Below are 14,332 nucleotides of genomic sequence, written 5' to 3' on the forward strand. Positions count from 1 at the left end.
ACTTTGTGAGTCTCCCCTTCTAAGTGCTCTGGAGAACATTGCTTAAAACTTATCTTTGTTATGATTTTCTGATATTTGTGGATATATTTTTTGGCCTTTCTAAATTTGAAGTGAAGGATGATACGTTTGGCTTCAGGAGTGCTTACATAGGGATGAGGCAGACAATTGCTTGCTAGAACTACAAAGTGAGATTGATGGCATTTCCAGTGTGTGCTCTCAAGCACTTGGACATCAGACCTGAAGCAGGAATTTCTGTGTGAACTTCAGCTGTGCTGAGCAAGAGTCCTCTGTGGTGTTGCCCATGAGATTTGCTGTTGTCTACCATGTGCTCATCCACCTGCTTTGCTGATTGTGAAAGACTGATGCTTTACTCCTAAAACTTTAATAAATTATGCATCCTTTCCTAGGTTTTCCATTTGTATTTATAGCTACTGCTGCTCTCTTGCAGAACTTTTGGGTTGACTCATTTATCTTTGCTGCAGGTAATCTTGCCATGGTTGTAGATGTTGATTCATTTTCTGAGATAAAATGCTTCATTCTTCTCTCTTGGCCAGGCTTTTTTTACTGAAAGATATATGCATGAGCATCCGGAAGATCACGACAAGATTGAAAAACTGAAGGACCTGATAGCTTGGCAGGTAAGAATTCCAAGTCTCATTGGCCATACAAAGGCAATTTAGTGTCACTGTTGAGAAAATTCAGGCATCAAACTGTTTGTTCTGCTTCTTTGTCATGTAGAACTGACTTAGAATTTGAGCTGAAGTTCATCTTTAGAATTAGATTAGATTTAGATTTAGCCATTAGATCAACCCACAAGGAACCAATACGATTTAACTCTTTTTATTTCCCCTTTTTTTCTTAGTATTTTTTTTCCAACCAAAATACAGTCTCATGTTGCTCAAACAAGAAAACATTTGGTAATAACGTTGGTTGCCATTCATGGCAATTAGGTTTTGCATTTTGGGTTTCCAAGCCTGATTTTAAAAACATTTTCTCAAACATTCAGGTTAAAAGTTTAACACTGAATCCCTCCTATGCACGTGCTTTAGTAGAGCATTTCTTCACAAGTTCACTTCTTTCTTCCAATAAGATGTTCTCTACTTGTAAATCTTTCTATGTTTGTAAACCTTTTTATGTACATCCACAGTACCTTTTAGCACAGAATATTATATATGAGAATAAAAGAGAATGATTTATGTTTAGTATGGTAAAACTAATGTGGACGTGCTGGTGTCATCGCTTCATTAGCTGTATAACTTCACATAATATTCAATAACATGATAAATATAGATAGATATAGATACAAGAATATTCATGATTCACAAATGCCACATCATAGAGTGAAATTACCTGATGTTTTCTTGGTGATCATGGAGTAGAAATGATTTAAATATAAGATCACACAGATGAATGTTTTCTTGAACCAGCAAGAGAACGCAGATTTCCAGTTCAGTGCCTTAAACAAAGCAGGAACCCTCTTGCATAAAGAACAGCACTTGTATGTACTGAAGGATATTTTGCAAGGCAAACAGGAAGCAATTCCTGTTATATTCCAAAGTCATATGCTGGACATTTTCCAGTGGTCTCAAGGTAATTTTATGATAACAAGAAGAGGTACCAATATGGCTGGTACTGTTTTTTCCCTTAGAAGAACAAAGTACATCGTTGCCTTTTTATATTCAATTTTATTTTTATAATAGAGGCAATAATTTACATTTCTATAGGATTCAATTTTAAAGGTAGCAGAACCAAAGATAGAGAATTCAGAAAAAAAAAAAAACAGATACATTTTAAAAAGGAAAGAAAGAAAGAGGAGAAAATACCCTCTGAAGGCCAGAAAACTGCCGCTGAATAGAAACTCTTTGGGTCTGAAGAAAAGATATTTATTTATTCATTTTCCTCTGAGCTTTTACAGAAGATTAGATTTGAGGAGCTTTAAGTTCTATAGAGGAAAATAATTTGATCCCAGAAGACTGACTTCATGTCAGCCTTCTCCCTTTGCCTCTGATAGCGCCACTTCAAATGAATTCCGCACACGCTCAGTGCAGATTCACTTTGGTGACGGTGCAAGTAGTATTACTATTTGAAAATACACATCAAGCCTAATCACCTTGTTTTTTAATTAAACCCTAGTTTTAAGTGTGTAATATCCCATCAGTGCTGTGGGGGAAAAAAGAAGCAGCAATATGGAGCAAAATGATCAGAAGAAACTATTTTATTTATCTGCAAAGGTGCAGTCATTTCTGAGTGGAAGTCTTGGATGCGTTCAATGTATCCCAAGGCTTAGATACCTCCAACATAATGTCAGTGCTCAGAACACATCATAACTTGATGGGAGCAGGGTGGGGAGCTGGTGTAATGAGCGAGTTGTTATGGAAACATTCCAAACGAAGGCAGCGGTTTGTTTTCATCGATGACTTGACAGTGATTGAAAGCCAAAATGAGTTTTCATTTTTCAATAATGTTGGTTCTTGGAGTTTTATAATCACACAGAGATTTTCTTTATGCTCTATAAATCAATCTGGGTATATGAAATAGTCTGACAGTCATATTATCAGCTGACTGTTTAAATTTAGTTTTTCTAGCCTTTCCCCTGCCTTTGTCTCAGTTGTGCTTTGCATTTCATGCACTGTCCTCTTATAATTCCCATAAATTTTAATTACACAGTCATGATTTTAATTAAAATCATTGTTTCTCTCCGCTGTGTTTTCATATAAATATCCCTACTAAAGCTGAGTTCATTTGTACCCATCTCAGTCCTTTCTCCCTTGAAAAATTATTTCCCGTGTAACTGTATCATTTCAAGCTGCTTATGATAATGAAATGAATAACTGACGTTGGTCACTCAGTGTTTAACTGATGTGTTTACAGCGTAAAAAAACAATGTCATAAAGATTCGATGCTCCTTCTATATTGCTAAAAGAATCTTGCATTCACAGCCTGAACTTCACAAGCATACTTAATGTTTCAAGGCCAGGCTGGTTGTGGCTCTGGGCAGCCTGGTCTTACTGGTTGGTGACCCTGCACACAGCAGGGGGTTGGAATTGGATGAGCACTGTGGGCCTTTTCAATCCAGGCCATTCTGTTATTGTGTGATATTTGAGATTATGAGAGATTTTAAGCTGTTAATTAATGAAAATGTATGTACCTTGTGCGAGGTTTTTGGCAGCAGATCAAGATTTTAAAGGGAAAAGAAACAAAAAAAGAAAAAAAAAGATCAGGGTCTAATATTCAGTTGCAATGCAATTTTCAAGTCTACAAATGGAGACTGGTGGCAGAAATGTGATTTTGAGCTGGTTTCCCTTTTTATTTGCCTCCTTGTTTTCCAGTCCAGCTACACAGTGCAACCTTTGCTGCTTCCTTCCCCTCTGTTGTTCCTCAGCCTGCTGTACACTGGAGGAGCAGCCCTGCTTACTACCTTTACAGTTTATCCTTGGATGGGACTTTCCCCTACTACAACCCATGACCTCAGCTTCGTATCCCTTGATTTTTTAAATCTGAGATGCTGGGACAAGCTCATTAATGCTCATAAAAATCAGCTCCTAGCCAGAGCCTCGCACCCCGCCTGGGCTTCATCTTGGCCATTTGATTTTCTAAAACAAATACCATTGGAAAAGTCAGCGGGTTCCCTTAAATAAATGCGCACTGAGGCCACTCACCCTTTCAAAACAGCAGGGTCCGAATAGGGCCTGGTGACGCTGAGCGACTTGAAATTCATTTACTTATTTTGAGCAGAGAAGTTTTCCAAGTTATGACTTAAATTCAGTGGACTGCCAATCCATGCAGCCATGAACAAAGTGGCAGCAGCAAAAAATACTGTCGGTGCTGGGACTTGTCTTGGGTGTATTTTAGGAAAGAAGATGGTGTCCATTTAAATGGTGCCCAAACAGAGCGAGCCATCTCAGTAACAGTTCTTGAGTTTGTTCATCTGCAGTTTGTCCGTCTTTATTATTCTCCTTACTAATAAAGCTACTTGTTCTGATTGCTGCTCAGTCTTATGAGAAAAAATCTGTTTTTAATCAGTATTTTGATTTAATTATGAATTATTAAGAAGCAGCCTCTTAGCTTGATTGCTGCAGAGGATACCTAACTCAGAGTCAGAGCACTGTGTGGGCTGCAGCGGACCTGGAAGAGGAAATATTTTTCCTAAGCTGCAGATAGAGAACTCTAATGGTATATCTGGCTTGCTGTGGGAATGAAGATGTCTCTCTTAAAACATTTTAAAAGGTCAGCTACACCTCCACACTGTGAACTAATTATATAAACCCATGTTGGCATGGGTATTTTGTGACAGAAGCCTTGCATATAAACGATTGTTTTCAGTTACAAAAAAGATCTAATTTAATTTTTCCTCTTCTGTTTTGTTCCCAAATAAAATCAAATATATACATATATATTTTTTCCTGAGGATAAATGTAGCTTTCAGTATATAAAACTATATAATTTATTAATAAATATTACTCTGCAATATATACTTGTCCAGGGACGCTGCTTGTTTGCAGCTTTAGAAGTAGCATTTCCTAAAGAAAGCACACAAATATCTTCCCCTTCAAGGTTTTATTCTCTTTGAACCTGGGAGAGGAGGGGTTTTAATAACCCAGCATGTCGTCGTTCATCTGTTTGCCATTTGGAAGTGCAGCATGTACACGAGCTCATGAATGTGGCCTAATAGGAATAGTTGTGCTGCCAGGTAAATTCAGCTGTTCCTCCAGTGTATGAGTATGGGGCAGAACTGTGGGTATATTCATTCCGAAGGACTGCAGGTAACAATCCAAAAGGAAGTCGTATATGACATACTTCTTGGTTGAGCTTCATGCACACTATCGCTGCTATTCCACAAGATCTTTCCCTCCTTTTGAAACAAACGTGAATCTTTTGCCTGTACCTACCAGAGGGAAGGGCTCTGTGCACTAAGGGCTGTGTGTTGTGCTTTGCAGATCCCATTCCTGGCAGAGGGCATCCGCATTCATGGTGAGAAGGTGACGGAGGCTCTGCGGCCGTTCCATGAGCGGATGGAGGCTTGTTTCAGGCAGCTGAAGGACAAAGTTGAGAAGCAGTATGGTGTCCGAGCTGTGGTAAGTCACACTTCAAACAGATTGGGCATTTCTCTGCACTGTAGGCAACTTTGTATTTCTCAGTCATCGTTTTCACTGATTAAGAAAGCAGTGTAGTTGCAGGGTTGCGTGGTTGTTCTCTGTGGTCGTCACTTGAGCCCATCAGTCCATTAAATAATGAATGGATGCTGTATGAGATGTATGGAATGCCTTGGTACTTTCATTTCCAAGCATGCGAATGACTTCTGAATTGCCTGGATAGGCTCCTTGAAAACCAAGGTTAATCCTGTTTCCAATGATGTGTTGTTTCACTTTTGATTGTTACCCATAGAGAAAGAAGGCCAAAAGCCAACATACAGCTTCCTAACTGAGAAAGTAATTGATAATTCTGTCAAAAGCCACACAGTTTGCATGCTGTTGTATGAATCAGTTTGAATAAGCAGGACACAACAAGCAAATGGTTAGAGTTGCTTTAAGTCTTGAGTGTGCAGAGCTCCATCCTAGCAGTGCACTGAAGACTGCTGGACTTAGTTTTATCTTCATCTAATGGAAGAACTGACAATGTCTCCTTCAGAGATTGATTTCATTTTTCCATAGCAATGACTTTTGGAACACTGAGATCTTACGTGGAGCTTGCCAGCCTTTATAGTGTCCTACGTGCTGTTCCATTAGTAGTCCTTTAGGTCACTTCTTCCTAATACGCTTAGGGAGAGAAAAGATCAAGCAATCATTTATTCCCTAGGAGAGCAGAAGTAACTGGCATTAATGATACTTCCATGTCAGTCACTTCAGTAATACACGTTTACATCATCAGAGAGATGACTGGAAATTCACACACAGGTGGTGTTATCTTCCTCATTTCGCTCTGCCCACCAGTAAGAATTGTCAGGATTGATGGAGCTTTATCGCTTCTGTCTTCTTTGTACAGTGTCAATTTGCCAGTAGTTGACAAGGTGGAAAATCTACCTGTAATTAAACAGCGTGAGATTTGTATTTGTTGACTGAAAGAGTTCAATTATTTTATGCATATATCAGTTATTAATGACTAACAAAGCTTGTATAAATATTCAGAATGCTGAAATTGTCTGCGTGAAAAAAATAGGCCTTCCATGTATTTTCTTCTTCACCTGAATGTCACTCTGTCAGCTGGCTCTCTTGACTTAAAGCTCCTCTTACTGGTGTGGTTGGGTTTTTTGTTTAATATTGAAAAGCAAAAAAACCAAGAAAATTTCATCTGGAGTTTTCCTTAGGATTGATCTCCTTGTTGTGAAACATAATGCGTAATTAATATAACATGGAAATAAAACCCTTGAACCTTTCTTCATTACTTTAGGAGCCAGATGTCAGCTACACCATGACTTTAAATGTAAACTCACATCTCTCATATACTCCTTTATCGTAGCCTCCCAGCCTAGATGACAGACGAGGCAGTCGGCCGAGGTCCATGGTGAGGTCTTTCACGATGCCATCATCTTCAAGACCGCTGTCAGTTGCCTCAGTGTCATCCATCTCCTCGGACAGCACTCCTTCTCGGCCAGGCTCAGATGGGTGAGTAAGGATCAACCATGCAGGGCTGTCTTGTAAAGTAAGATTTGGTGTGCAACCCTTAGGCTTTAGGGTTGTCACCGCCCCACAGGCAGAATGCCAACAGAAAAAGATAGAAATGTTTCTCTCTCTCTCTCTCTCTCCATATACATATATATTTATATGTATATAAACAAAAATAAATGTAATGCTGCTTTTGGTACTTTTTCAAAGAAAGCCCCCAGGCATTCAACAAAAATCACCAACAGAACAAGAGGTAAGTTATCTCGTTTTGAACTATTGGGAATGTAATTGTTTGGAACCAATCGCTTGCAAAGTACCTGATGAGGTGAGATCAGCCTGTCTTGTAGCAGTAAACAGGTGAGGCTCAGGAGAAGGAAGGGATTAGCTGCCTGCTCAGTCATTTCTTCTCCCCCATGCTGCCAGAGGGAAAGCTGCTTATGGCAAGATTGTACTTCAAGAGTTATCAAGATATTTCACATGAGAACTGGGAATTCTGTTGATAAGCCCTGTCTCGCAGTCACATCCCTGAGAAGAAATAATCTGTTTTCTTCCTGAGCTTTCCACACAGCCTCAGAACTTCCTTCTCTCTCCTCCTCCCCCCAGGAATATTCACAATCCAGAAACTCAATATTTGACCAAGGCAGCAGTGTTGTAAAAGCCTCCTGAAGGGCTGCTAACTTGCAGAGATGTGCTGGAAACATCAGTGCCTCTCGTGTACCTTCAGAGGAAGTTATTACCTGACTAGAGAGTGAAAGTATCAAGTAAAATTAAGTACATCACCCAAGGACCAACACGATACTTACCTTGATTACAAACAGTTTATGTACACATTGGGAATGAACTGCAAACAGAGTGAGGTTCAGATCTCATTACATTACCCTCTGTAACACATGCACAGTGAATCATGTTTATATAAGCTTAGGACAGCAGAGCCAGTAATGCATTTTCACTTATTCAGCTTTGGAAGTTGCCTTTCTGGAACTCTGGCATGCCTACCATCCTGTGTTACTGGGCAGCTTCATCTTGTCTCAGGAGGAAATTGTTTTTTCCTCTTCTGTTCCTCATCTTTACTTCTTTTCCTTCCTGCCTCTTTCCCTTTTTCCCTTCAAAATCATTACCTGTGTATTTTTTTTCTCCACTGAATGCTTCTTTCATAATTTTTTCATCTCCATCCCAGTTTAAGTAGGTGTCAATTAGGGGATTTTGAGGATCTCATGAGTCCACTCAATACATGCATAAAACCAAAACTCAAGGATCACAGTTCAGCTCAGCTCCTGCTCTGATCGCCTGGGTAATGCAGCTGTAATACATGTAGAGAATATGTAGCTAACACAGATCATCACTTAGAAGACATGAAAAAAATGCTCATTTGTTTGATCAGTGGAGCAGGAGAAGAAAAATCATCAGTTAAATAATGGTAATGAAAGAGCTCTAAAATGCAAATGACAATCAAAATGCTGTGGGTAGTTTGTCACTCCTCACTTGGAAAGAGTTACGTGGTGTCCCTACCCAAAGTTGACTGGGTGTATAATCAGGCCTTTCCTACCTTCCATTGGCCCATTCTTCAAGATACATTCTTCCTAGATTGGAGATAGATCTAAGAAAAGTAATTAAAAATGGAGCTGACAGTGCCTTGCCCATATCACCCACCCAACTTGTATTTTATGCCTTCTCCCAGCTGGCCCAGATTTCAGAGCCTTTTAACAATAAGAACTCAAAGCAGACATTGACATAGTATGTGTTCTACAACTCCCAGCTCTACGTATAAATAAACCTCTTACTTTAAAGAGAGACCTTTGGTTTAACCACTGCTCAAAGTGGGACTGCTGGAGCGTGGATGCAGGCACTCACAGCACCAGCTGGGCAAAGGGGAGTCGCATTCCACCCAAGTGTTTTGAAAGTTCTCATATACTTCCAGTACGAGCATGGCATGCTGGCCCATTTTTGTCACTGATACACTGCGTACAAATAATTAATAGTACTAATAATAGTAATGCCTAGAAGGGAAGCAATTAATCATTGTGTGAAGAATGGCAATTCTTCTTGTAAACCTGCAAGCTGCCCGCAAGGCAGGGGCACACGTGGGTGGCTGTCACTGCAATCCAGCACTGCAGGAACAGCCCGGGTGCACAAATCAGGCAGCTAAAATAACTGCACTGTGCTGGGATGGCTGCTCTCAGATCCAGGCTTTGCCACTGACATGCTTTGCAGCCCTGGGCAAGTTGTTCCCCTTCCTGTAGACTGAGACAGAAGGTGTTTGTTGGAGCGCTTTGACACTGTGAGATAAGGAGCTCTAACAGCTAAGCTTGAAGCTTTCTCTCCCAGCTCCTGTGATTTTGGTTATATGAGTAGCAGCTCAGGGGCTGTTGTTGCACCCCAATGCTCCAGTATTAATCATAGAATCATATAATTGCTCAGGTTGTAAAAGAACTTAAAGATTATCAAGTCCAACCACAACCTGACCATCCTACCCTACGTCTAACAGCCCTCTTCTAAATCCTGCCCATGAGCACCACATCCAAATGGTTTTTAAATACATCCAGGGCTGGTGACTCAACCACCTCCCCAGGGAGCCCATTGCAGTGCTTAACAACCCTTTCTGTAACCACTTTTTTCCTGATATCAATTAATAAGCACCAAGTTTTAACAAGTTTTTAACTTTCCTCAGTTGTTGTTCTTAAGGTTTTTTCTCATGTGATGATTTGTGGCGTGCTCTTAAAGTCCATTGGTGTAACTTTAACTGGGTTGTGCTTTTAATACCGTTTTTACTTAGTATGAATTTTAGAAAGCTTTAGCTAGGAATATTTTAGCTAGTTAAGAGCAAAATGTCTTTTTTGCCTTTTATTGAAGCTAGTCTTTAAAAGTTGAAATTAAAGTAAGCTGCCTTTAAATTACTGAGCAAAAAATTAACTGAAAAGAGCTCCGATATGATTTAGAAGTCTTCCACTATAATATAAAAGCTATTTAAATACAAGAGGTTTTACTTGAAAAATTCATGAAGCCCCTAAGGATTTTCTTTATCTTTGAAGTGAATAAGTTGTGTATTGTAGAGATTGCAGAGATGGAGGTCGTGGTGTGTCAGCCTTGCATGTGTTTGCACACTCGGAGCACACGGCTGCAGGTGTGGAGCAGCCACTCCTTGGAAAGTAGTCTGGCTTCTGCTGTCTGCCTGCATGATCACAGTTGAGGTTCTCTATAATGTTTGGGGGTGGTGACGCACTGTTCACAGGTTGCCCAAGGAGGCTGTGGATGCCCCATCCCTGCAGGCATTCAAGGCCAGGCTGGATGTGGCTCTGGGCAGCCTGGGCTGCTGGTTGGTGACCCTGCACACAGCAGGGGGTGGGAATTGGATGATCACTGTGGGCCTTTGCAACCCAGGCCATTCTATGATCTCATCCCCATCGGTGTGTGTCGTTGGTGAGTCTGTCTGTGCATACCTCTGTCAGTATATATCCTAACACTATTTTATTACAGACAGGAATGGTTATTGTTTGTGTAATTATACCTCTACATTTCATACTTCAGTGCAGTGAATGGTGTGATGCTTTTTGCTCTTCCATGAAAACAGGCTGTAATTTGGATGAGTTACAAGCATTGGAAAGCTTTTTGTGTTGTGCGTGTTCTCACTACATCACTGCAAAACGGTGTCTCAAATGTTAACCTTCTTCTAGGGAATAAAAATACCTTTAATAACAACAACAAAGCTTGTCCAGGAGGAATTTGAGGACTTGGCCATTTATTATTTTTTTAATTATTTTAAAATAAATCCTTAACGCTATTTGTAGTCACACAGACTGTCCAAGGAGCTCAGGTAGCAGGAGTGGTGTTTCCACCCTTCCTTGCGCAGTGCTGATCTCCACTGGCATTCCTGGGCTCTGTTAGCACTCCTGTGGCTGTGCCACTATGCATATCATGGGTGTGCTGAATTCAGAGCTCATTTTCATACAAACCTCATGCAGCAGAACTCAGGAGCTTGTGTCCCTGTGGACCAGTAAATACACCACAGGGCAGGGAAGTTGTTGTTATTGGTCCTGGAGCAGCTCTGCTGTCAATTGTAAACGGAGACAGTTATGATTATTGTGACCTTCTGCCCACACCTTTTCTCTCAGTTGACGTTTACTGGATTAGGGAATCATCTGTAACCAAAGTGAGACTGTTGGGACTATGAAAATTAAAATGAGCTTTTTTAAAAATTGCTTTTTATTGATCCAAGCTACAATTTTTCCTTAGGTTTGTGCTCGAGCCCCTCTTGCCAAAAAAGATGCATTCCAGATCTCAAGATAAATTGGACAAGGATGACCTAGAAAAAGACAAGAAAGAAAAGAAGAAGGAGAAACGGAACAGCAAGCATCAGGAAATATTCGATAAAGAATTTAAGTCTACTGATATTTCTCTGCAGCAGTCTGAAGCAGTGATCCTCTCAGAAACGGTAATGTAAAACATGGAGCTTTACCCAATATTGAGCGCTGTTCCTTCTGGTTTTAAGTAAAAATGTCGATATTTCCAATTTAGTTTTAATTTAGTTTTAACGTTCAAACAAAAAATGACTGTAACGGAATGTGCTCTGAGGCTGATGTGTTTGATAGTGAATCAAACATACAGACTTTATTTACAGCATTGAAAGAAATCAAGGTTTGCACTATAAAAATCTTCCCAAAAGCTACGTGTGACCATTTGGTGAGAGATTCGGATGCTACATCTGAAGGAAAATAATGCTACCTTCGTAGCAACCTTTTGAATTGATGTATCCCAGTAGATTGCGATGGGTTTTCTCATATTTCAGCCAACCACAGCAAGATGGTTTTTGGTGGAGATGTTACAAGGTCATTTCGTGCATGGAATTACGTGCTCTTGAAAGGCTATTTTAAGCAGAAAATCGTAAGCAGTTCCACCGGTAGCTGTGTATAAGTATATTAACTACAGGGCATATCTCTTTTAAGCCTTCTCTTCTTGGCGTATATTTAATTCACTGCAACTGTCCTGAAGGCTTAGGGAACTTGAGAAGTTTTAGTTCTGAAATGGAAAGCAAGTCTGCTCTAAGCTGGAGCAGGGATTTCATGAACTACCCGTAACCTCAGAATCTCTGCCTGGGCACCTCTTTGGAGGCCAATAGTTTAAAACATGCCCTCAAGAAATAAATGTAATGCTCTTTTAAAGACTTGCACATGTAGTTGTAGAGCCAACTTTTGATTCCTCTGAGTCTTTTATTGGGGGGCTCTGTCATTTATGTTGGTCTTTGGGAACACTGTCTCTCTGCCTCCGATTACTGGATCCTCTGAGTCCGTCTGCTTGGTTTTATAGCTGAGTGTTGCTTAGAAGCTCAGCCATAGCTCCTCTGTTTGTTTCCTGCATTTTACTCCTTCTCCATCCATAAATGATTTCATTTCTCAGATACGTGTCCTGATGTCATAGAAGACTCCAGTCTGATTCTGTTTGATATGGCCATAGGTTCTCTGCTAGCTTAACAGAACCTCATAAAATCCCTGTGAATCCCACAGGCTTTTTGCCCAAACTTCCTTGAAGTCAGTGACACTTTTCCCATTGACTTCTGTAAATTCTGGGTCAGTTCTTTTGTTTAAGTGGATATTTCTGCTATAATTACTAGCCTGTTTGCAGAGAGCAAATAAGTTTTGCATCAGTTTCTGTAAGTTTCTGTAAGTTTCTGTAAGACACGATGTATTCTACTCTAGAGATATTAGGAACATTGAAGCAGTCATATTTTGACTAAACCTGCACATTGGAGATGAGTCAACTCTTTACAAGGGTACATAATGGCAGGGCAAGTGGAATGGTTTTAAGTTGAAGGAGAGAAGATTTAGGTTGGATATCAATGGGAGATTCTTTACCAAGAGAGTGATGAGGTGCTGGCACAGCTGCCCAGAGAGGCTGCGGATGCCCCGTCCATCCCTGGAGGTGTTCAAGGCCAGGTTGGATGGGGCCCTGGGCAGCCTGGACTGGTATTAAATGTGGAGGCTGGCAGCCCTGCCTGCAGCAGGGGCTTTAGAGCTTGATGATCCTTGAGGCCCCTTCCAGCCCAAGCTGTTCTGTGATTGCAGCAGCAGCACATTCACTCCCCCCAGATCCCTGCACAGACTAGCAGAGTCTGTGGGAAAAGAGCACAAGCCACAGTAGAAGGTTTTGTTTTGAAGCATCTCAGCTAGATCTGCACAGGTGCATGAGACCAGATGGGAGGCATCCAAGGATGGTGAAAAAGCCAGCTGATGTCTCTGCAAGGTCACTGTCATCTCTGAAATGTCTTGTGCGTTGCATTAAGTTGCTTATGACTGAGAAAATACAAATGCTGACTGCATCTGGATTTGGGAAGGGCAAAGCAAGGTGATTAGGGCAACTGCATTCTGGCCAAACACCTTATCTCTGACCCTTGTCGCAGAGCATCCCACCTGGAAGCCATTTACAAGCACATGAGAGACAAGAAAGTGACTGGAAGCAACCAGTTTACCAAGGGCAGGTTTGTTTGCTTAGAATCACAGAATATCCTAAGTTGGAATGGTCCTACAAGGATCTGAGTTACACTGCTTGCTTCTCACAGACTCTCCAGTCTGTCATCTGAGGAAAGAAATGGGCAAAGTCCAGCATGAATTTTCCTCTCCTTCTCTAGTCAAGAGCCCTCAGTGCATGACTACATGCAGTTTTCCCCTGGTTATAAAGCTGAAGGGAAATCAGATGCCATAATTAGTTACTCACAGTTACTTTGAGGTTCTTAAAATCCACAGACCTGTAATATGAACCAGAGTTTGCATTGCTCTTTAAGTATCTGCAGACTAGAAGAGTTCCTAAATGACCACGTCAAATTTTAATCGGTGTCAATGTGGATCATTTTCTCTAGAGAGGCAGATAGAAGAAACTCGTTTGAAATTGGTTTATGGTGATTGGACAATTCCCCTCGCTGTCACCAGGAATTTTTGACAGATAACGTCAAGTAACTTAAAGACAGAATTTGTCTGCTGTTAAAACTGTTGCACTCAGGAGACAGATGTTCCCTATTAATAATATAGGAGAGAAATCATTATCTTTTATAAGTAAGAACTCAACTTTTCCATTGTTCTACTCCTATGAGCTGTGCTTTGTGCAAGTTCCCTCTTTTGACGTTGAAATTGCTCCCAAAGCAATGGTACTGCTGTGCTTTAGAGAGGTAAAGGCATTTGGGTTCCTCTGTTAGGACCTTGGAAGCAGGAAGCTTGAGGTGATGCTGAAGGATACATATCCACCTGGGAAACCACACTCAGCACTGACACAGCTGAAGCAAAGTGAGAACCTGTAGTGAGTTTGGATGTAGGACTGATTGCAGTAATCAGCTGCTCTCCTCAATACGGTGCTGTCCAATGCCATGAGTATTTCTATCGCTATGGTAGACATTCTTATGTAGGAACTGACTTCTATCCAATTAAATGAATCTTCGCTGCAAGAGCATGAGAAGATTATACAATTGTGCAGAATTACCTCATCAAGCTTTTACCTTTTCCTTAAGCAGCAGCATTTGGAACCGTTTTGTGTAGTCATGTGGCTTAAATACTTTTTTTCCTGTACTTGGAATGAATTTTCTGACTGATCAAAACCCAAACCCTAATTACAGAGATCTTGTAGTACTCTGATCTTATCAGAAGATAAATTAAACGCCTTTGGTATGTGAAGATCATCAGTAATGTCTTTATAGTTTTCTAGAGATTTATATCTTCTTTTAAGTATCGCATGAACTTCTTTAACATAAA

At 40.6% G+C, this 14,332-nt stretch overlaps 1 protein-coding gene across 2 annotated transcripts in view; it reads left to right on the forward strand.

Annotated features, from left to right (window-relative positions):
* DOCK1 (dedicator of cytokinesis 1) overlaps window positions 1–14,332 on the forward strand; it is a 225,924-nt gene that overhangs the window by 197,545 nt on the left and 14,047 nt on the right. For both annotated transcript variants that reach the window (XM_015867551.3, XM_015867552.3), the window contains exons 46-49: window positions 555–638; window positions 4,938–5,075; window positions 6,457–6,602; window positions 10,833–11,031. In XM_015867551.3, coding sequence (XP_015723037.2) covers window positions 555–638; window positions 4,938–5,075; window positions 6,457–6,602; window positions 10,833–11,031 — 567 coding nt within the window. The remainder of the gene's footprint in view (window positions 1–554; window positions 639–4,937; window positions 5,076–6,456; window positions 6,603–10,832; window positions 11,032–14,332) is intronic.

This window comes from Coturnix japonica, chromosome 8 (genome assembly GCF_054131305.1).
Source record: "Coturnix japonica strain WE chromosome 8, WE-NBRP24, whole genome shotgun sequence".
Lineage (NCBI taxonomy): Eukaryota > Metazoa > Chordata > Aves > Galliformes > Phasianidae > Coturnix > Coturnix japonica.